Source organism: Arachis hypogaea, chromosome 13 (assembly GCF_003086295.3).
Source record: "Arachis hypogaea cultivar Tifrunner chromosome 13, arahy.Tifrunner.gnm2.J5K5, whole genome shotgun sequence".
Classification (NCBI taxonomy): domain Eukaryota; kingdom Viridiplantae; phylum Streptophyta; class Magnoliopsida; order Fabales; family Fabaceae; genus Arachis; species Arachis hypogaea.
Genome location: NC_092048.1, coordinates 35,774,678 through 35,797,035, shown reverse-complemented (window position 1 = coordinate 35,797,035; position 22,358 = coordinate 35,774,678). Strand labels below are relative to the sequence as shown.

Sequence of the window (22,358 nt, the reverse complement as noted above, 5' to 3'; positions counted from 1 at the left end):
TTGATTTGTTATTTTCTGATTTTATTGTTGTTGTGTGTTGATTTTGTTATTGAATTTGATGTTGTTGTTTCTGAATTTGAATAATGTCTTATTGTTCGTGTTCTTGAATCTGATTATTAGTATTTGGTGGGAGTAAGGGAGGTGGTGGTGGTGGTGGAGGATATTTTTATCCATAAAAAATTAAAAGGATGATTTTAATACGAAATAAAACGTTTGAGATAATTTTAAATAAAAAATTATGTGACAGATGATTTCGATTCTGACCCTAAACATTAGGAACCAAAACAATATTTATCCCTTATTTCCGAACGATGATTTTGATCTTTTAAGCTAGTTTTATCTCAAGATCGTCCCATTGGCAGTGATTGGTGACGCATAAACTTAAATGAAAAGAATCTGTCTTCTTGAATTATAAAAAACATCAAGAAAAAACATTCTCCTCCACCAAGACAAATTATATGCCTTTCGACCTTATTAAAATCTTGATACGTCTAGAAGATATTTGAGCTCTACTATGGGCTTGTTTGAGTGTCAATTTTAAAAAAGATTTTTTTTTAAATGATATTCTTTTAAAAGATTTTTTATAAAAATAAAAATAATTTTATTTTTAGATGTTTCATATAAAAATATCTTTTTATTTATCAATTATGTTTGGATAGCTCGATAAAAGGATTGAGCGAAGCTCCAATAAAAAAATATTGAAAGAAAAAAATACTTCGGAGATGAACCTCTTCCCATGCAATAGTCAGAAATTCTTGACGATATCGCACTGGGACAATCTAATCCTCACGAATACTTCGATTCAGTGCTAAAGAATTTTCTATAGCTACCATATAGTATTCATCTCTACTTGGTGGTAAAAAAAGCATCCGTATTTTTTTTTTATCTCTTATCAATTTTATAAAATGGACTTTCTATAGACTCCCAACAACCAATTCTCCCATGAATAGCTAGAGATCCAATAAGTCCAACATTGATTCCTTCAGACGTATCAATTGGACAAATGCGTCCATAATGACTAGGATGGATATCTCGTATCCGAAAACTAGCACTTCGTCCCGTCACTCCTCCGAAGCCCAAATAACTCAATTTTCTACCATGAACTATTTGGGTTAATGAATTGGTTTGATCCATAACTTGAGATAATGGATGTAATTACTTTTTTGTTCATTTATTATTTGAAAAAAGTATCTTTTTAAAGAAAAAAAGATCTTTTAAAAAAATATAAATTGTAACTTCTCAAAAAAAAATATTTTTTTAGTACTTTTACTTTCACTATTAGAAATTTACTAAACACACCAAAAAATAAAAATATTTTTTTTATTAATTTTTTTTTATTTAATGGTATTCAGACGAGCACTGCCAATAAACCATTTATCAGTGCCAATGATTCTATGGCCTACCTTGAATAATTTATAAAAATATATGAAGTTTTTATATTAAAAAATTAAATAAAAAGTAATATATAGTAATTATCATTATAAATATTTTACAAAGCTATAATTAAAATTAAAGTTTAACAAATTTTAATGTTAAAAATATTAAAAATATTAGTATTTGTTTTAATCAATTTAGATTAATTATGTAGTTATCTCACTCGTTTGTTTAAGTAAGTATTAGGAATTTGAATTTCACGTTGTATGTAGTAATCTATTGGCTAATAGCAGATTTTTAATAAATGGAGTTTCAATCCGTGATGGATTAGTTATTGGTTTACAGAGTTAGAAAATATCGTAAAAAAAAAAGTATTTGTCTTTAAAATAGAATAATTTCTCATTGATAGCAATACTTATAAAGATTTATCTTTGTTAAAATTTATTTGAAACAGTTTTATTTATTGGTATCATATTCATTCTTAAAGTCAAAACAATATAATTAATGTTGCTACCTATTAAAACTTTACATTTTATGACATGATTTTTAAGTTTCTAAACTTATAGACTTATGTCATTATAAAAGTTATTAGATTAATTAATATTTTTTGGTAACATTACCGAAATACCATCATTGAGTATTAGTTTGAGTGAAGAGAAATAATAATAACTTTTGTTATTCAATATATAATATATTCTATTGAAAAATGAATTATTATCCCCTAAATTGGTAAATACATTTTTCTCAATTTCTTACACTATTTTATCTGGCAATAATTGTCATTAAAGAAAAGCAAATGATCATATTATTCAACAATGTATAAAATAATTTTTTATTTTAAAATTAAGTTTAATTAGTAACATAAAATTTAAAATAATGTGTTATTTTCTTATTCAAATTTAAATTTGAATTCAAAATTGATTCACAACTCACATGCATTTTTTCAATTTCAATAAAAAAAAATTGGTTCGATACAAAATAATTAGCATTTAATAATTAGAATCTTTTAAATTTTAATTACCAAAAGTTAGACTAAAAATTAATTATAACTTAAAAATTGATAATATATTATATTTGTATGTAAATAATATCTAATATATAATTTTTTTATGGGATTAAAATATAATTAATTGAGAGTTGATTTATTATATTTTTTTATAAACTTTGTAGTATGTAAGTCTTATTTTTTATTATTATTTAAAAAATTATTCATAATTTATATTATATAATTAACTTAATTAATAATCATTATTATTATTTTTTTATAAAAAAATTAATTTATACTATTTATTTATTTTTTCAATACCAAATAATGTACATAACATCTTATATCTTAAATTTATTAATTTACTTATATTAAGAGAAAAAAAAAATTATACAATAAATTATATGTTATAAAGATTAGTTAATTTACACATAAATTAACTATATGGTCATTACAAAAAATAAAAAATTATTTATTGTATATAATAATCCTTAATATATATAGTATCATAGATATATTAGAATGATCTATTTTAATTATACAAGTGATTATTGTTATTTTTACTTTTTCATTACATTAGTAAATAATATTTAAAATTAAAATAAATAAAAAATAATTAAAAATTTTTCTTAATTTGAATTAAAAAAAATTATAAATATATCCAACTTTTATATATACTAAATATTATAATATTTTGTATACAATTGGTAGTATAAATATAACTCACGCAATTTATGAAATATGAAATGTACAAATAAACACATATAACAAACAAAATAAAGATCATCACTACACATATTTATAGACGGTTCAAAAGATCTCTATTTTTATGAAAAGAATTAAAAATAAAAGCTCTGTCGATCAAAATCTTAATAAAAAATATTTATCTTTGATACGTTTTCAAATATTCGTGATATGAAAAGATTAAATATTATTTAAAAGTTATTGATTTATTTTAATGTATTTTAATTTTTGTTTATTTAGTTACTAGATTGGATTTTATGTTTGTGGGTTTTAAGATTTTCTTTGTTTTAACTTAATAAGAGGTTATAATTTCTTCCTTAGTATTGTAATCGTAGTATTGAGTGATTAGAGGTGTCAAAGCACTTTTTGATTTTGTGATGAAACAATTGTGTGGACAAGTGAGGTTGAGTGAGTCACTCTCTTGTTGTATCAGAAAATTGGATAGAAGGTTGAAAAGTCCCTTTAATTCAATTCCCAAACTATGGTGTGTACAAGTTAGGTTGAAGAATCTCTTTCTTATTGTGTCAAGAAATTGGATAAAAAGTAGAATGATTCTCTTTGTATTCAATTTTAATCTATCCCTTTATTTTCTATTTTAATTTCAATGTATGTTTTTTTATTTAGTTTGAATTCTTATCTTTTTGTTTATTTTCTTTTTCATATCATTTGGTATCAAAGTTCACGTATTAGATTAATTCTTATTAATTTATGTCTGTTTTTCTTGTATCCAAAAAAAAGAAAGAGTCCAGTGTCCCTCACGTCTTTCTTTAAGTTATTATCTTTCTTGTTTATATTTCATTATTATCTTGTCATTCTTATTGATTTTATATTTAAAAAAATAAAAAAGCATACAATGCAAAAAAAAAAAAAAATTAAAAAAAAAAGAGAAAAATATAAAAATAAGAAGAAATTATCTTCTTTATATTTATCACTTTTCATATACTATTTTTCCAGCTACAAGATTTGAGGACCAATCTTTTTTGAAGAGGAGGAGAATGATACGTGTTTCAAATGTTCGTGATATGAAGATATCAAATATTATTTAAAAGTTATTAGTTTATTTGATGTATTTTAATTTTGTTTATTTAGTTATTAGATTAGACTTTATGTTTGTGGGCTTTAAGATTTTCTTTGTTTTAACATAATAAGAGATTATAAATATCTCCTTAGCTATTGTAATCGTAATATTAAGTGATTAGAGGTGCTTTAGCACTTTTTAGTTTCATGATGAAACCATGATGTGGACAAGTGAGGTTTAGTGAGTCCCTCTCTTGTTGCATAGGAGAATTGGATAGAAGGTTGAGAAGTCTTTTCGATTCAATTCCTAAATTATGGCGTGTAGCCGTGTACAAATTAGGTTGAAGAGTTTTTTTCTTGTTGCATCAAAAAATTAGATAGAAAGTATAGTGATTCTCTTTGTATTCAATTTCAATCTATCCCTTTTATTTTCTATCTTAATTTTAATATATTTTTTTATTTAGTTTAAATTCTTATTTTTTTTTTATCTTTTTTCTTTGTATCAACCGTGGTATATAACAGATATTATATTATATTATATTTTATTCTACAATTAAATTTTTATCTATATATTAGAATATTTTATATTTTTAATTTAATGTGACGTATCCAAGACAAAGGAATAATCTTCTTTTTTTATCAACCTTTTGGTGTGGATTTCAAATATCCACAGATTAATCAGCAAGTGCACTGGGTCGTACCAAGTAATACTTCATGTGAGTGAGGGTCGATCCCACAAGAATTGATGGATTGAGCAACAATAGTCGAATGAATCACTTAGTCAGACAAAAAGAAAATAGTGTTTTGGGTTCAAAAGCATTAAAACAGTACGTCAAAGAGTAAGAAAGCAAACAGTAGAATTGGTGTGAAATGTATATGTGAAAATAGTTAAGGTTTCAGAGTTGTTTATTCTTCCGGATTAAGTTTTCTTACCAATTATTGTAATCATGCAATATTTATTTCATGGCAAACTGTAATTGACTAAACCCTAATTCCTTAGTGATTTGGTCTCCTCTAACCTAATCAACCACTAATTCCTTGGTCACTTAATATAGATTAGAGGGTTAGGTTCAATTCTAGTTTATTAGCTACAAAAATCCTAATTACCCAAATATAAGAGGATTATATGTCATGTATCCTGTTAAGTCCAAGTAATTAGCAGTTTAGGAGGAATTTACTTTCAAGCTAGTATTCAAGTGAGATAACTTTTTCAAGAATCACAAGAATTCATATAGAACAAGGATTGTTCTTCCGATATACCCAGATTCATAAGATGAAGAACGAAAGTAATCTTTGAAACTGAATCAATACATTAATTAAAATAGAATGATAATAGTATTAATCCATAGAAATAAACAGAGCTCCTAACCTTAACCAAGGAGGTTTAGTGGCTCATGACTCAGAGAGAAAACTAGGGTTCCAAAAGTGTGAAAGTGTGTAAGAGAGAAGATCCCCCGAAGGGCCAGATCTTTTTTCATTTTATATCTAACCTAATTTGATTTGAAACTAAAATGAAATAATAAATTCTAATGCTAAAAGATTTTGTTTGTAAATAAAAATAACTAAAATAAAATAAGATACAACGATTAAAAGCTAAATCCAACAAAAAATGCTCCTTTCGTAAAAGTGTGATCCGTGTTGTTGGCGTTTAGCGCCCTAGGGGGCAGAAAGTCTCATTTCTTAAGTTAACGAAATACTTTTTAGTTTCTAACTATTCGTTGATGTTATAGGAGGGTGGGGTTGGAGCCACCTACTGACAGAGTTGACACAAGGCTTCGACAGTGAAGGCGTGTCCTCAATCGAATCGGTATCTATAACGTAAGTCTTGGTATCTATGAATAGGTTGATTGGATGCCATATGCTAACCCACTCATCCAGCATATAGTTTCATAGAGGATCCCTGAGTCTGAATCCTCCGCTGTAGTAGTATGCCCATTGTTGTGGTTTGCCATCGTCAAGTGGCATCAGTTTGGTGGCCTCCAGCACATTCCGACTAGGCCATTGAACATCGATGAAATGGATGGGCACGATGGGAGATTCGGTAGAGACAAGTGGTGCCCTGTTTTTTTAGGAGGGTGGCATGAGATGTGGGCATCTTGGGGAGGCCATGGACTCTTTATACATCATGCATTTGACCTGCGCCCATTACAATAGTATTTGAGATGGTACTTTCAGTAGGCGTACATAGAGTTGGTTGGTCAGGGCGACTAGCAGTTGGTGGTTGGAGGAGTTGTGCCAGATGATCTCTCGATCCATTACCCGAATGCTCTAAATTTGCATAAGCCAGAGGATGGAGAGCTTCCCAGGTGTGGCCTCGGGGAGGGAGAGGGAGACAAGGTAGAGCTCGTCCTAGGCGTGGGGCTGCAGCAGGACCCGTCCCTGGAGACTATTTGACACTTGGACCTTTAGGAACTTCACAGCCGTTAGAGGTTGGGACAAATCATCAGGGTTTTGTGACAGGGGCAGGGACCAGTAACCAGTATCATATTCCTTTCAATCCACAGTTCAGCTAGTCAGGGTTTTGATGCCGATCACCCCTATTGTCCCATTTTGCATACACAAGACTTTGAGAAGGTGACTGTGGGTTGGCTGGAATGTGTGCATACTTTCATCGATTCGGATGTCGTTGGGTTTCTAGGTGATATGACCGGGGACACCAGACATATCCTTTTTCACAGATGCACACGTCTCCACCACCGTCAGCCAATCAGCCACGACACATGGACGATCCTTCTAATAGGTCATCCTCAATTGCCTCACGTGGGACACTCAAGGGTGAGATGACCACGTTCGCTTCTGGCATAGTCACCGATCCACCTGCTGTTGATCCACCGCTCGGAAGAGGACAGTGAGAGCCCAGACCTCCACCTTATGGGATAGGTGGATGTCTTAATGTAGTGCCTCCTTGGCGATGAGCTGGACCACGGGGTGGGCTGCGCGGATGTGGACAGTAGTGTAGTTTACTTTATTATTATGATGTATATTTATCTTATTATGCTTATGATGGACCCATGTTGACTTCATTATGTTTACTTTACTATAGCTCAATGTTATTATGCTTATGAAGTTCCATATTTAGTTAAATTTATATATTCAATTTCAATTATGTTTTTAGAATTCAAATGATCAAACATAATAAAATACATTGAACGCAATACAAATAAAGCTATGGTCAAATATGAAATGCATTGAACGGAAATCACAACTATATCTAATGCCCTCTTGATGTTGACGCACCACCATCAAGTGTAGTACAAGTCCTCCGCGTGTGGCCGACCTGACGACAAAAGCCACACCTCTTCTCTCCACTATGCTCAACATCATCCATGTTATTACAAATTCTGGTGCTAACAGACCGACTTCTCTTTACTCTCATTAACCTAGGATTGACCAGATCCAGGGCCCGTCATATGATAGCCAGTCATCCTCGTGACCGATCGATCTAAACTCTGACCTATAAACACTGACGATGGTCTTCATGCGATACACAGGATGGACAAATTGCTTCTAATCAAGTCGTGCGTAAGAGCATGCTGCTTGAACATGACAGCATAGAATATGAAGAGCCTAAAAGTATCCAGGGTCACACTTACCCTCGTCAAGAAGTATTTGGTAATTCTACTGCTGGGACCCGGGAACTGTCGCTAATTCCTCAACTGTGAAATTGGACCTGGACCAATCAAACTGATAAACATTCATTATATTCACATGCTTCGAGTTGAACTCAATAGCCTTCATCAACATCTGTGAGAATTCAACACCCACTTAAAGCTATGCCTGGGCCTCTGAACCCTTCCTCGCAAAAAGTTTACTCAAACTGAAATAGGTCGACTTGACAAGACTGGTGATGGAAAAATTGCGAGTAGCCTTCATCACAATGTTGATGCACTCAGAGATGTTTGTCGTCATGTGCCCAAAATGACGACCCTCATCTGCATATTGCGTCCATTGTGAATGTGGCATTTCTTCAAGCCAGTTTGTGATTGTGACATTCTCACCCCTCGGACGACCAAAATAATGAGCAAACTCCCTATGTGACTTCGAATATGTTGCATTAACAAGCACCTTCTTCAAGTCCTTGTTCTTGAAGTGTGTCATGAAGTTGGCAGCAATATGTCTTGCACAAAACTCCTAAAAGGCATACGGTGGTTTCCATCCACTTTCATCAGCGTTCAACGCCACATCAATCGATTTGTGCCTGTCTGAAATCACCAAGAGGCTTGGTTGGGGTGTCACATACTGCCTCAGATAAGAAAGAAAAAATGACCAAGCCTCATTTGTCTCACCCTCGACTTTGGCAAATGCAATAGGTAATATGTTTGAATTGCCATCTTGAGCAATAGCCATGAGCAAAGTACCTCCGTATTTACCATACACGTGGGTGCCATCAATGGAAATAAGTGGTTTACAGTGCTTGAAAGCCTCAATACATGGAGAAAACGCCTAGAACACCCAATGAAACATGACACTATTGACTGAAGCAAGCCAAGACTGTGTTACAAGTTGCACTCATGTACCTAAAAAAATTCAGTTGTTATAACATATAAGTGGTGACTTAATTAAGCACTTATAAGTAAAGGCGATGTAATGAATCTTACCAGGTAAGTACACCTGCATTGCGAATAACCAACGAGAAAGCTCGTTGTATAATTCCTCCCAATCTCCATATATCCTAGCAATGACTCTCTACTTTGCAAGCCAAACTTTTCTGTACGACGCCTTGTAACCAAAATGATTCTTTACACTTCCTTGCAGAACCCTTATGCTGATGGTTGGATCTGCTTTGACCATTGTGAATATGTACTGAGCAATCCCCTTTGAGTCCAACATTTCATGGTCTTGACCCATTGATGTTTGCATGCAAGTACGAGGACCACTATATCTCCTCACCTCCCATTTTTTCTACTTTCAACGATAAAATATGCATATGTTCCATTGATAACCATACCCAAATTGGGTACACTGTATAATATATTTCAACTGGTCATTCTTTAGTATCTTATACTCCAAAACCCTCCTAATGTTATACGTCTTAATTGCTATAATAACTTCCTCCTTGTTTTTATACTGTTGTCCAATCTTAAATTCATTGTTGGAATCATCCTTGGGGCCTCCTTGACTAAATAAATAATCTGAAGTCATTGCCTCGAGATTCAATGAAGAAAAGTGATCCGACGATCATATGGTCGGAAAATGGCAGGCCGTGTCAATACGATTTGTATGTCATTATAGTAGGTCATCTTTTCCTCCTCGTCATCTAGAATTTCAGTTGGTTTAGCCTCAATATCTTCACAGGCATCAGGGTTAACTTGATAGGGATCCATCGCCGGGTCTCTAATAGCAAAACTCTCGTGACTTTCAACATCAACTTGCATCATACCATCATTAAAATCTTCAATATTTGATCCCTTTTGACTACTTTTAGGTGGCATATTTAGGTCAATCATCGTCCTTCTAATATTTCTTCTAACTGCCGCACTTAAAAGGTTATCATCAACAATATCCACAGAAGTTCCTCCACCCAAGTCAACTAGAAAAATAAATAATTCCAACAGATGGACATTTGTCCAATAGTTGTGCTAGACTCTAATAAGACGTATGTTCTCGTCATCACGTAACCGATACCTAATTCACAAAAACATAAAATCTTATCAAAATCGTCAACAAATAAAAAAAACAACAAAATAATAATAACAATTATAATCTACGATATACCTTTTGTAAAACAAAGTGTTATTTACTTCGGACGGATATCTATAGTAGATTTTTTCACTCTTTTCGTGTGTTGTTGACCAATAGTATGCAATATAAAATTCTTCAACGTTGTTAAACTTTTTACTTCAGGTGGCATATATACAAATACTAGTTGAGGAGAACTAAACATGATATATCTCTCTTCATTATATACTATTTCACCATCATAATGAATGAATAACAATAGAATTTCAGACATTACATAGAATAAGTAGAAGATCAAAGTAAAAGAAAAATAATAAGTTACTAGTAGTGATTTTGGTTCCCAACCGGCTTCGATAAAATTTTATTGAGGAGATGACTTGAAGTTCGTCGAAGGAAGCGGTGAACCTTATAAAAATGACAAGATTTGCCAAGGAGAACGACAAACTTATTCTTGACGCAAAAAAAAATGAATTTCAGAATATAAAGTTAGAATAATTTTTATTTAAAAATAATATATTTTTTTAATTTATGACAGAAAAAAAACCCAGGAGTTAAATGTTTGTAATATGACTATGTACTAGGCTACTAACCTACTAACCTAGTAATACACGAACATTTTGGAGTAATTTAACAAGTCAAACTTACAATACCGCGATAATGTTTTGGTCACCAACTTGATTCATTTAGGTAGTTTTTTTTTTTTTTTTTAGAGATTGAAATAAAAATTTTGAGACTGAGATTTAGTATTATATCTAGTGGTCAAAGAATAAAATTAAAATTTGAATTCGAAGACACAAAACTTTAATCTCTTTAATATTTTAAAAAATAAGAACACAAAGGACTGAATTTTTAAAAATAAAAACAAAAATTTTAACATTTTTTTAATAATTAAAAATATTTTAATAAATATTCTTATTTCATCTTCCTATTTATTTTAAATCAAATAAAATACTAAGATATAATTCAATTTTATACCTTTTTCACCAAATATAATAATGTTGATTCCATCATATGAGGCAAAAGATTTGGAGCAACGGCAAACAATCAGTCTTTTCCTTTTCTTTATTTTCCTCCTTCCGATTCTAAATGCTAGCTTTGACAATTGATATGCCAATTCATAGTAAAAATACGGAAAAACCTCCACAAAATTATTTCTGGAGCTTGTTGAAGTTTAAAGACAGGTCTCTAAAATTTCCTTCTAAGAGTTGTATCTATGCCTCTACTACCACTAGAAATGAAGCAACACTACTAATGTGGTATCACCTTGAAAGTGAAGCAAAGATATCAAAACCGAGTCTTGACACTAACTCTGTGATGTCACTTAACTCAGCCTCATTACCTCACCAAAATAGAAAGTAGTTGTTGTTCTTGCCCTCACGCCTTTCCATGTTATGTTGGAAGCTGTAAGCAAAAGGAATCAATCAATCTCAACAATAATAACCACCTTCACACTGCTACTTTGGACTAACAAACCAAACACAATGGAAGAAAACCTTCCTTCCCCTTTCACTAACGTTGTTCCCAACTTATCGGAATCTGAGCTTCGGGAAACTGCCTACGAGATTCTGTTGGCAGCATGCCGGAGCTCAGGGCCAAACGCAGGGGATAGGAATGCGGTGGTGCAGAGGTCTCCGACATGGAAGAAGACGGTGGGTCTGAAAACAGTGTCGTCAAGGAGTACGCGGTCAGGGGCAAGGGGAGAGTTAATGAGAGTGCAGATGAGAGTTTCAGAGCTCACTGACACCATAATCAGGCGAGCCTTACTCAGAGTTGGTGCTGCAGGCCAGGTACCACTGTCACAGTTTATGCATCACAACATACTCAATGCTTTGCTTCATCTTGTAGTACATTTAATGTGTGCTTTTGGAATATTTACAGTCACAGAGTCACTCATATAAAAAACCAAGAATAAATTGTTGTAAATACTTCAAAAGCACGCATTACATGCACCAGAATGATCTAAAATTTCTCATCCAAACATTTTTTTACTGGGACTTTGTTTCGTGAAATAGCTTGGAAGACGCATGGTGTCTATGGTTATGCCGCTTGAGCTAATCCAACATGTTAGGCGTTCAGATTTTCCTAGTCAACAAGAATATGAGGCTTGGCTAAGGAGAAATTTGAAGGTTCTTGAAGCAGGAATCCTCTTGCACCCTCACTTGCCGTTGGTTGAGACACACACTGATGATATGGTGCACCTTAAGCGTATGATCAGTGCAAGTATTGAGAAGCCAATGGATCTTGGAAACAACAATGAATTAGTGCAAGCTCTCCGGAGTGTGGTTATGTCTCTTGCTTCCAGGTCATCTGATTGTTCTGTTCCCGAGACATTCCACTGGGCTGATGGCTTTCCTATAAACCTTAAGATCTACCAAACTCTAATAGAAGCATGTTTTGATAACAAAGAAGAAACCTGTGTGATAGAAGAAGTTGATGAAGTCATAGAGCTCATTAAGAAGACCTGGGTTGTGCTTGGAATGAACCAGATGCTGCATAATATTTGTTTTTCCTGGATTTTGTTTCATAAGTATGTTTCCACTGGCCAGCAAGTGGATAATGATTTGTTGTTTGCCTCAAGTAATCTATTAGCAGAAGCTGAGAAAGATCTCAAGTCCATGGAGGATCCTTTTCTCTCAAACACCTTGAGGTCCACACTGGGCTTGATGTTAAGTTGGTCAGAAAAAAGGCTCCTTGCTTACCATGATACTTTTTACATTGGTAATATTGGGACAATGCAAAGTGTCGTTTCTCTAGCTGTATCATCAGCAAATATATTGATGGGAGATACTTCTCTCAATAAGCGAAATATGATTAGTAAAGAAGCAGAAGTTTCTTGCACCAGAGTTGAAAATTACATCAGATCGTCACTGTTTGCTGTTTTCTCTCAGGCAAGTTCCACCATTCAACCTTCTTTAAAAGCATGAAATAGTGAAATTCCGTTTCTGACTAGTGTGTTTTTATGCAGAAATCGGAGAAACTAGACCCCAGCAAGTATGTATCCGAAAAACAGAATAAAGCCCTTCATGGCCTTTCTATCCTTGCACAAGATGTCAGTGAACTAGCTTCTTATGAGAAGGCAATGTTTAGTCCAATACTAAAGAGGTGGCATCCACTTGCAGCTGGTGTTGCTGTGGCTACCCTTCATTTGTGTTATGGGAATGAGTTGAAGCAATATGTGAGGAGTATAACAGAGTTGACACCTGATGCTGTAGAAGTGTTGTTGGCTGCTGACAAATTGGAGAAACATTTGGTACAGATAGCTGTTGAAGATTCAATTGACAGTGAAGATGGAGGGATATCCATTATAAGGGAGATGCACCCTTATGGGGCTGAAGCTATAATTTCCATTCTGGTCAAGTCATGGATAAATACCAAAGTGGATAGATTGCAGGAATTGATTAACACAAATCTGCAACAAGAGGCATGCCATCTTGTTACAAATATAATCTAATTAAAGTCAAATTAGTATTCTTTCTTTTTTATATTAACTTCTATATTTTTTTTATAAACAATGGTCTATTCTTGCAGGAATGGAAGCCTCATGCAAAGAAAGAAAGCATTGCTCTTTCCGCTGTTGAAGTCCTACGAATGATAGATGACACTCTGGAAGAGTTCTTTCTGCTGCCTATACCAACGCATGCAGTATTGCTTCCTGAATTAATCACTGGTCTTGACAACTCTCTGCAACAATACATTTTCAAGGCCAAATCTGGATGTGGTATATATTTGATGCATAGCATCAATTCATTCACCAAATTATAGTTATTCAAACCGCATGATGACCAGATTTTTCTTTGATATGAAATAATGATGATATGATCTGCAGGGAACCGCAATACTTTCATTCCAACTTTGCCACCTTTGACTCGGTGTTCTAGAGGGTCAAAATTTGATGTTATATTCAAGAGAAAAGAAAAGACACAATTGAAACAGAGTAGGAATTCACAGGTTGGTACTAAAAAGCACGAAAGCTCATTGGAGCTACCCCAGCTTTTTGTTCGCATCAATACCCTGCAACGCATGTCAATGGAATTGAAGGTTTTGCAGAGGAGGACAATGACTCGTTTACGGAGTTTCGCTTTCATTGAAGAAGATGATGCTAAGGCGGTATTCAATTTCAAGCTTTCTACGGCTGCTTCTATTGAAGGTGTCAACCAGCTCTCCGAGACCATAGCATACAAAATCATTTTCCGTGATCTGTGTCATGTTCTTTGGAATGGCCTTTACGTTGGTGAAGTTTCAGCAACAAGGATTGAACCTTTTCTTGAGGAACTTGAGCAGTACTTGGAGACTGTATCATCAACAGTGCAAGACAGAGCCAAAAGGCTTGTGACTACTAAGGTAATGGAGGCTGCTTTTGAAGGGTTCTTGTTGGTTTTGTTAGCCGGTGGTCCATCACGTAGTTTCTCCCTTGAAGATTCTGCTATGATAGAGGAAGACTTCAAGTGTCTAACTGATATGTTCTGGTCCAATGGGAATGGTTTACCTACTGAGTTGATAGAACAACTTTCCACTACCGTCAAAGATGTGCTTCCACTGCTTAGCATGGATACTGAGTACTTGATTCAGCAACTTGGTTTCACTATGGAAATGTGTGGACCTTTGGGCAAGTCTCAGCTCCAACCATTGCCTTCAACAACTGGTCAATGGAGTCCTACTGAACCAAGCACGCTATTGCGAGTTTTGTGTTATCGACACCATGACACAGCTTCCAAGTTCCTCAAAAAGAATTACAACTTGCCAACCAAAATCTAACTGCTCATAAATTAAACATGTATCAACTGTCTCTGTATAAATACTCTACCATCCAATAACTTAATGGAAGCAATAAATCTGCTATATCATACTTAGTTAAGTTTCAGTTTTTTTTTCAAAATTTAAATTACCATATTTTATTTTATAATGTCATCAATATTTCGGGGTAAAAAATGGACTTACAGTGGCTAACGTCTATGAACTGGCAAGTGACAACAGGGATTTTGTCTTTGAACCCCCTATGAAAATGCTTTGCATCCTTGATCCTTACGTTATATTTTACAATAAAGAAAAAAGAATTGAACGGTTTTCGTGGGTAGTAGGCTGAGTAGCTTGGTAAGGGGACAAAAGAGTTTATAATGTGCAACACGATTACTTATATTTAAGTTTAAAAGGGGTCGAAACACCAAAAAAAGGGAGATTATATAACAACTAGATTGATCATAGCATGTAAAGGGGTTCCATTACAACTTGCAAATTACAAGACCATGAATGCTTTGTTGTTACAAAATATCTGTAACATTACATTGCCAAAAGCTAATATTACCTAGCAATTGATCTCCTCTACGGTTCTCTGTATTATCAAACAAATGAGAACAAGCCTTTCCTGCACTCCAATTCACAATGGTATGGAATAGATCCATAATGTCATAAAACTTTACCATCTCCTCTTTCTATTTCTGGTCGGTCCTTGATGCCTGAAATATCACCATGAGTAAAGGCTTGAGAGTTAAATTCTTCAACTGCTGCAGCATTATTCTCTTGTCCTTCCAGACTCACTTCAAGCCCCTTATCTTCTCCAAATGTAACTTTATTGGCATTAATTTTTCCTAGCCTGATTCCCTGGCTAACTTTTGACATGTTATCTTCATGAGCTACTGTTTTAGTTTCATTACCATCAGGAGGGACACCGTTTTCATCATGGAAGCTTAAGACATCATCCATAGCCCCCTCAACCATGCTGTCCTGCGTCCTGGTGTCTTTGTCATCCTCCTTTGCCAAGAAATCTGAATCAGCATTTGGAGTTTCCTTGAGTTCTTCTTCTCCTCCTCCCTTCTTATTACTTGTAGCAACACCTTCTATCAGTATCTTTTGGTACTTGTCAATGACATGGTCTTTATGGTCCAACTTCCTTTCTATGAAAACCTTTCCAGATTCTTCAAGAGAAGAACCATTGTGTCCATTCCTGGATGATGGTTCCGTATGTTGACTTTCTAATTCATGTTCCACTTCATTTCCTCCATTTGTCCAATTGACAGATTCTTGTTCAGTATTATCATCATCTCTGCCATTACTTGACCCTTTATCTTCTACAGAATTTACATTTCGCAGACCGGGAAGAGCTCTTTCGTCCAGCCCTTTGCGCCCGAACAATACAGCTCCATATCCTAAAACATGCTGTGTTTGACCGCCGTAGTTCCCTGTCTTATTCATGGAATGCATGATTTGATATACCAACCAGGCACACACAACCAAAACTAGTATCACCTTCAATGTAAACTTCATGGTAGCCCCTCTTGGTCTCTGAGGGCTTCCAAAAGACTGATAACCCATTCCTGCAACATGTCAATATCAAAGATGTAAAATTGGAATTCAAACTCATTGATTGGAGCGTTAAGCACATAATAATAAGATGACTAATAAATGTAACAACAAATCAAGAGAGGATAAACCAACCAGTCCAAGTCCAACTTTAACTAGTAACACGTCATTTAGATAAAAAGAAAGTCCAATCACAGAAAGCTTATACAAGTATAACCGAACCTAGTATGGTATTTATGACTTATTAAGATGAATGAATACAAGATAATTTGCAATAGATCGATCATGAAATCCACTTGATGAAACTGAGGCTGAACCTAACCTCTTTCAGATTCAACTACCTCTCATTAAGAAATAAAGTCAACTATAAAGACGTGAACTTATTTAATTCATTCGCTTCAAGTCCCAAATATGATGTTCCACCAACAACTGAATTTCAGGGAAAACAAGAATTGCAAGAAATATTGATGGGGATGAACGTGATAATTGATTGTGATTGATGAGGGAGAGGATGCAACTATGGAAGAAAATGGCCTCATCTCCGGCAGGCTACTTCGATTTTGTTTTTTTCGTTATTTTTCCCTTTTTTTTTTATTTACGTCGTGCTGACCCTCGTTCTTTAAATGACCCTATCCTGAGGAGGACACCTGAAGGCGAGCCGTAATGGCCTAATCTCCGGCAGGCTCCTCCGATTTTTTTTTTTCGTTTTTTTTTTTCGATTTTTTTTTATTTTTTATTTTTTTTTTTTACGTCGTGCTGACCCTCGTTCTTTAAATGACCCTATCCCGAGGAGGACACCTGAAGGCGAGCCATAATGGTCTTATCTCCGGCAGGCTCCTCTGATATTTTTTTTTTCGTTTTTTTTCCCTTTTTTTTTTACGTCGTGCTGACCCTCGTTCTTTAAATGACCCTATCCTGAGGAGGATACCTGAAGGCGAGCCGTAATGGCCTCATCTCCGGCAGGTTCCTTCAATTTTGTTTTTTTCGTTTTTTTTCTTTTTTTTTTTTTTTACGTCGTGCTGACCCTCGTTCTTTAAATGACCCTATCCCGAGGAGGACACCTGAAGGCGAGCCGTAATGGCCTCATCTCCGGCAGGCTCCTCCGATTTTGTTTTTTTCGTTTTTTTTCCTTTTTTTTTACATCGTACTGACCCTCGTTCTTTAAATGACCTTATCCCGAGGAGGACACCTGAAGGCGAGCCGTAATGGCCTCATCTCCGGCAGGCTCCTCCGATTTTTTTTTTTCGTTTTTTCCCTGTTTTTTTTCTTTTTTTTCTTTCTTATTTTTTTTTACGTCGTGCTGACCCTCGTTCTTTAAATGACCCTATCCCGAGGAGGACACCTGAAGGCGAGCCGTAACGGCCTCATCTCCGGCAGGCTCCTCCGATTTTTTTCCCTTTTTTTTTTTTATTACGTCGTGCTGACCCTCGTTCTTTAAATAACCCTATCCCGAGGAGGACACCTGAAGGCGAGGCGTAATGGCCTCATCTCCGGCAGGCTCCTCCCATTTTTTTTCGATTTTTTTCCCATTTTTTTTTTTTTTTTTTTTTTTTTTTTTTTTTACGTCGTGCTGACGCTCGTTCTTTAAATGACCCTATCCCGAGGAGGACACCTGAAGGCGAGCCGTAATGGCCTCATCCCCGGCAGGCTCCTCCGATTTTTTTTTTTCGTTTTTTTTCCACGTTTTTTTTTACGTCGTGCTGACCCTCGTTCTTTAAATGACCCTATCCCGAGGAGGACACCTGAAGGCGAGCCATAATGGCCTCATCTCCGGCAGGCTCCTCCGATTTCGTTTCTTTCGTTTTTTTTCCCGGTTGTTTTTCTTTTTTTTTTTTTTTTTTTTTTTTTACGTCGTGCTGACCCTCGTTCTCTAAATGACCTTATCCCGAGGAGGACACCTGAAGGCGAGCCGTAATGGCCTCATCTTTAACAGGCTCCTCCGATTTTGATTTTTTCGTTTTTTCCCCTTTTTATTATATTTTTTTATACGTCGTGCTGACTCTCGCTCTTTAAATGACCCTATCCCGAGGAGGACACCTAAAGGCGAGCCGTAATGGCCTCATCTTCGGCAGGCTCCTCCGGTTTTGTTTTTTTTTTTTTTTTTTTGTTTTTTTTTTTTTTTTTTTTTTTTTTTTACGTCGTGCTGACCCTCGTTCTTTAAATGACCCTATCCCGAGGAGGACACCTGAAGGTGAGCCGTAATGGCCTCATCTCCGGCAGGCTCCTCCGATTTTGTTTTTTTCGTTTTTTTCCCCTTTTTTTTTTAACGTCATGCTGACTCTCGTTCTTTAAATGACCCTATCCCGAGGAGGACACTTGAAGGCGAGCCGTAATGGCCTCATCTCCGGCAAGCTCCTCCGATTTTTATTTTCGTTTTTTTTTTTTCGATTTTTTTTTATACGTCGTGCTGACCCTCGTTCTTTAAATGACCCTATCCCGAGGAGGACACCTGAAGGCGAGCCGTAATGGCCTTATCTCCGGCAGGCTCCTCTGATATTTTTTTTTTCGTTTTTTTTATCTTTTTTTTTTTTTTTTACGTCGTGCTGACCCTCGTTCTTTAAATGACCCTATCCTGAGGAGGTTACCTGAAGGCGAGCCGTAATGGCCTCATCTCCGGCAGGTTCCTTCAATTTTGTTTTTTTCGTTTTTTTTCTTTTTTTTTTTTTTTACGTCGTGCTGACCCTCGTTCTTTAAATGACCCTATCCCGAGGAGGACACCTGAAGGCGAGCCGTAATGGCCTCATCTCCGGCAGGCTCCTCCGATTTTGTTTTTTTCGCTTTTTTTTCCTTTTTTTTTTACGTCGTACTGACCCTCGTTCTTTAAATGACCTTATCCCGAGGAGGACACCTGAAGGCGAGCCGTAATGGCCTCATCTCCGGCAGGCTCATCCGATTTTTTTTTTTCGTTTTTTCCCTGTTTTTTTTCTTTTTTTTTCTTTCTTATTTTTTTTTTACGTCGTGCTGACCCTCGTTCTCTAAATGACCCTATCCCGAGGAGGACACCTGAAGGCGAGCCGTAACGGCCTCATCTCCGGCAGGCTCCTCCGATTTTTTTCCCCTTTTTTTTTTTATTACGTCGTGCTGACCCTCGTTCTTTAAATAACCCTATCCCGAGGAGGACACCTGAAGGCGAGGCGTAATGGCCTCATCTCCGGCAGGCTCCTCCCATTTTTTTTTCAATTTTTTTCCCGGTTTTTTTTTTTTTTTTTTTTTTTTTTTTTTTTTTTTTTTTTTAACGTCGTGCTGACCCTCGTTCTTTAAATGACCCTATCCCGAGGAGGACACCTGAAGGCGAGCCGTAATGGCCTCATCTCCGGCAGGCTCCTCCGATATTTTTTTTTCGTTTTTTTTCCACGTTTTTTTTTACGTCGTGCTGACCCTCGTTCTTTAAATGACCCTATCCCGAGGAGGACACCTGAAGGCGAGCCGTAATGGCCTCATCTCCGGCAGGCTCCTCCGATTTCGTTTCTTTCGTTTTTTTTCCCGGTTGTTTTTTTTTTTTTTTTTTTTTTTATACGTCGTGCTGACCCTCGTTCTCTAAATGACCTTATCCCGAGGAGGACACCTGAAGGCGAGCCGTAATGGCCTCATCTCCAACAGGCTCCTCCGATTTTGATTTTTTCATTTTTTCCCCTTTTTATTATATTTTTTTATACGTCGTGCTGACTCTCGCTCTTTAAATGACCCTATCCCGAGGAGGACACCTGAAGGCGAGCCGTAATGGCCTCATCTTCGGCAGGCTCCTCCGGTTTTGTTTTGTTTTGTTTTGTTTTTTTGTTTTTTTTTTTTTTTTTTTTATACGTCGTGCTGACCCTCGTTCTCTAAATGACCCTATCCCGAGGAGGACACCTGAAGGCGAGCCGTAACGGCCTCATCTCCGGCAGGCTCCTCCGATTTTTTTCCCTTTTTTTTTTTTTATTACGTCGTGCTGACCCTCGTTCTTTAAATAACCCTATCCCGAGGAGGACACCTGAAGGCGAGGCGTAATGGCCTCATCTCCGGCAGGCTCCTCCCATTTTTTTTCAAATTTTTTCCCGGTTTTTTTTTTTTTTTTTCTTTTTTTAACGTCGTGCTGACCCTCGTTCTTTAAATGACCCTATTCCGAGGAGGACACCTGAAGGCGAGCCGTAATGGCCTCATCTCCGGCAGGCTCCTCCGATATTTTTTTTTCGTTTTTTTTCCACGTTTTTTTTTACGTCGTGCTGACCCTCGTTCTTTAAATGACCCTATCCCGAGGAGGACACCTGAAGGCGAGCCGTAATGGCCTCATCTCCGGCAGGCTCCTCTGATGTTGTTTCTTTCGCTTTTTCCACGGTTTTTTTTTTTTTTTTACGTCATGCTGACCCTCGTTCTTTAAATGACCCTATCCCGAGGAGGACACCTGAAGGCGAGCCGTAATGGCCTCATCTCCGGCAGGCTCCTCCGATTTCGTTTCTTTGTTTTTTTTTTACGGTTGTTTTTTTTTTTTTTGTTTTTGTTTTTTGTTTTTTTTTTTTTTTACGTCGTGATTACCCTCGTTCTCTAAATGACCCTATCACGAGGAGGACACCTGAAGGCGAGCCGTAATGGCCTCATCTCCGACAGGCTCCTCCGATTTTGATTTTTTCGTTTTTTCCCCTTTTTATTATATTTTTTTATACGTCGTGCTGACTCTCGTTTTTTAAATGACCCTATCCCGAGGAGGACACCTGAAGGCGAGCCGTAATGGCCTCATCTTCGGCAGGCTCCTCCGGTTTTGTTTTTTTTTTCTGTTTTTTTTTTTACGTCGTGCTGACCCTCGTTCATTAAATGACCCTATCCCGAGGAGGACACCTGAAGGTGAGCCGTAATGGCCTCATCTCCGGCAGGCTCCTCCGATTTTGTTTTTTTCGTATTTTTCCCCTTTTTTTTTTAACGTCATGCTGACTCTCGTTCTTTAAATGACCCTATCCCGAGGAGGACACCTGAAGGCGAGCCGTAATGGCCTCATCTCCGGCAAGCTCCTCCGATTTTTTTTTTCGTTTTTTTTTTCAATTTTTTTATACGTCGTGCTGACCCTCGTTCTTTAAATGACCTTATCCCAAGGAGGACACCTGAAGGCGAGCCGTAATGGCCTTATCTCCGGCAGGCTCCTCTGATATTTTTTTTTCGTTTTTTTTCCCTTTTTTTTTTTACGTCGTGCTGACCCTCGTTCTTTAAATGACCCTATACTGAGGAGGATACCTGAAGGCGAGCCGTAATGGCCTCATCTCCGGCAGGTTCCTTCAATTTTGTTTTTTTCGTTTTTTTTCTTTTTTTTTTTTTACGTCGTGCTGACCCTCGTTCTTTAAATGACCCTATACGAGGAGGACACCTGAAGGCGAGCCGTAATGGCCTCATCTCCGGCAGGCTCCTCCGATTTTGTTTTTTTCGTTTTTTTTTCCTTTTTTTTTATACGTCGTACTGACCCTCGTTCTTTAAATGACCTTATCCCGAGGAGGACACCTGAAGGCGAGCCGTAATGGCCTCATCTCCGGCAGGCTCCTCCGATTTTTTTTTTAGTTTTTTCCCTGTTTTTTTTTTTTTTTTTCTTTCTTATTTTTTTTCACGTCATGCTGACCCTCGTTCTCTAAATGACCCTATCCCGAGGAGGACACCTGAAGGCGAGCCGTAACGGCCTCATCTCCGGCAGGCTCCTCCGATTTTTTTTCCCTTTTTTTTTTATTACGTCGTGCTAACGCTCGTTCTTTAAATAACCCTATCCCGAGGAGGACACTTGAAGGCGAGGCGTAATGGCCTCATCTCCGGCAGGCTCCTCCATTTTTTTTTCATTTTTTTCCATTTTTTTTTTTACGTCGTGCTGACCCTCGTTCTTTAAATGACCCTATCCGAGGAGGACACTTGAAGGCGAGCCGTAATGGCCTCATCTCCGGCAGACTCCTCCGATTTCGTTTCTTTCGTTTTTTTCCGTTTTTTTTTTTTTTTTTTTTTTTTTACGTCGTGCTGACCCTCGTTCTCTAAATGACCCTATCCCGAGGAGGACACCTGAAGGCGAGCCGTAATGGCTTCATCTCCGACAGGCTCCTCCGATTTTGATTTTTTCGTTTTTTCCCTTTTTTTATTTTTTTATACGTCGTGCTGACTCTCGTTCTTTAAATGACCCTATCCCGAGGAGGACACCTGAAGGCGAGCCGTAATGGCCTCATCTCCGGCAGGCTCCTCCGGTTTTGTTTTTTTTCGTTTTTTTTTTTTTACGTCGTGCTGACCCTCGTTCTTTAAATGACCCTATCCCGAGGAGGACACC

The 22,358-nt window shown here is 36.4% G+C and overlaps 3 protein-coding genes across 5 annotated transcripts; 1 reads left to right on the top strand and 2 right to left on the bottom strand.

Annotated features, from left to right (window-relative positions):
• Positions 1-7,891: 7,891 nt before the first annotated feature.
• On the bottom strand, positions 7,892-8,968 carry LOC112733522 (uncharacterized). Its single transcript, XM_025782499.1, has 4 exons — positions 8,820-8,968; positions 8,719-8,731; positions 8,333-8,563; positions 7,892-8,251 (listed from the first exon to the last, which is right to left on the bottom strand). Exons 1-4 carry the CDS (start codon positions 8,966-8,968, stop codon positions 7,892-7,894), a joined length of 753 nt encoding a protein of 250 aa, XP_025638284.1.
• Positions 8,969-11,195: 2,227 nt separating this feature from the next.
• LOC112733520 (protein unc-13 homolog) lies at positions 11,196-14,654 on the top strand. The gene is made up of 5 exons (XM_025782495.3): positions 11,196-11,586; positions 11,812-12,687; positions 12,765-13,220; positions 13,328-13,517; positions 13,626-14,654. Exons 1-5 carry the CDS (start codon positions 11,281-11,283, stop codon positions 14,552-14,554), a joined length of 2,757 nt encoding a protein of 918 aa, XP_025638280.2. The 5' UTR covers positions 11,196-11,280; the 3' UTR covers positions 14,555-14,654.
• A 329-nt stretch (positions 14,655-14,983) lies between these two features.
• LOC112738060 (uncharacterized) lies at positions 14,984-16,605 on the bottom strand. Of its 3 annotated transcripts, none has more exons than XM_072211734.1 (2): positions 16,419-16,605; positions 14,984-16,110 (listed from the first exon to the last, which is right to left on the bottom strand). In XM_072211734.1, the coding sequence occupies exon 2, from the start codon at positions 16,106-16,108 to the stop codon at positions 15,203-15,205; it is 906 nt and encodes a 301-aa protein (XP_072067835.1). In that variant the 5' UTR covers positions 16,109-16,110; positions 16,419-16,605; the 3' UTR covers positions 14,984-15,202. The 3 variants fall into 3 exon arrangements, with proteins under 3 accessions (XP_072067835.1, XP_072067834.1, XP_025644117.1); XM_072211733.1 differs by having other exon boundaries at positions 16,438-16,605; XM_025788332.3 differs by lacking the exon at positions 16,419-16,605 and adding an exon at positions 16,232-16,412.
• Between the last annotated feature and the right edge of the window lie 5,753 nt (positions 16,606-22,358).

Bases quoted from the DNA above. Each gene is read 5' to 3' on its own strand.
- LOC112733520 (XM_025782495.3), top strand. From the start codon at position 11,281: ATGGAAGAAAACCTTCCTTCCCCTTTCACTAACGTTGTTCCCAACTTA. The intron at 12,688-12,764 runs GCAAGTTCCACC...GTTTTTATGCAG, and splicing joins TGTTTGCTGTTTTCTCTCAG to AAATCGGAGAAACTAGACCC. The intron at 13,518-13,625 runs GTATATATTTGA...TATGATCTGCAG, and splicing joins CAAGGCCAAATCTGGATGTG to GGAACCGCAATACTTTCATT.
- LOC112733522 (XM_025782499.1), bottom strand. From the start codon at position 8,968: ATGGGTCAAGACCATGAAATGTTGGACTCAAAGGGGATTGCTCAGTAC. The intron at 8,252-8,332 runs GTGATTTCAGAC...TATGCCTTTTAG, and splicing joins CACCCCAACCAAGCCTCTTG to GAGTTTTGTGCAAGACATAT.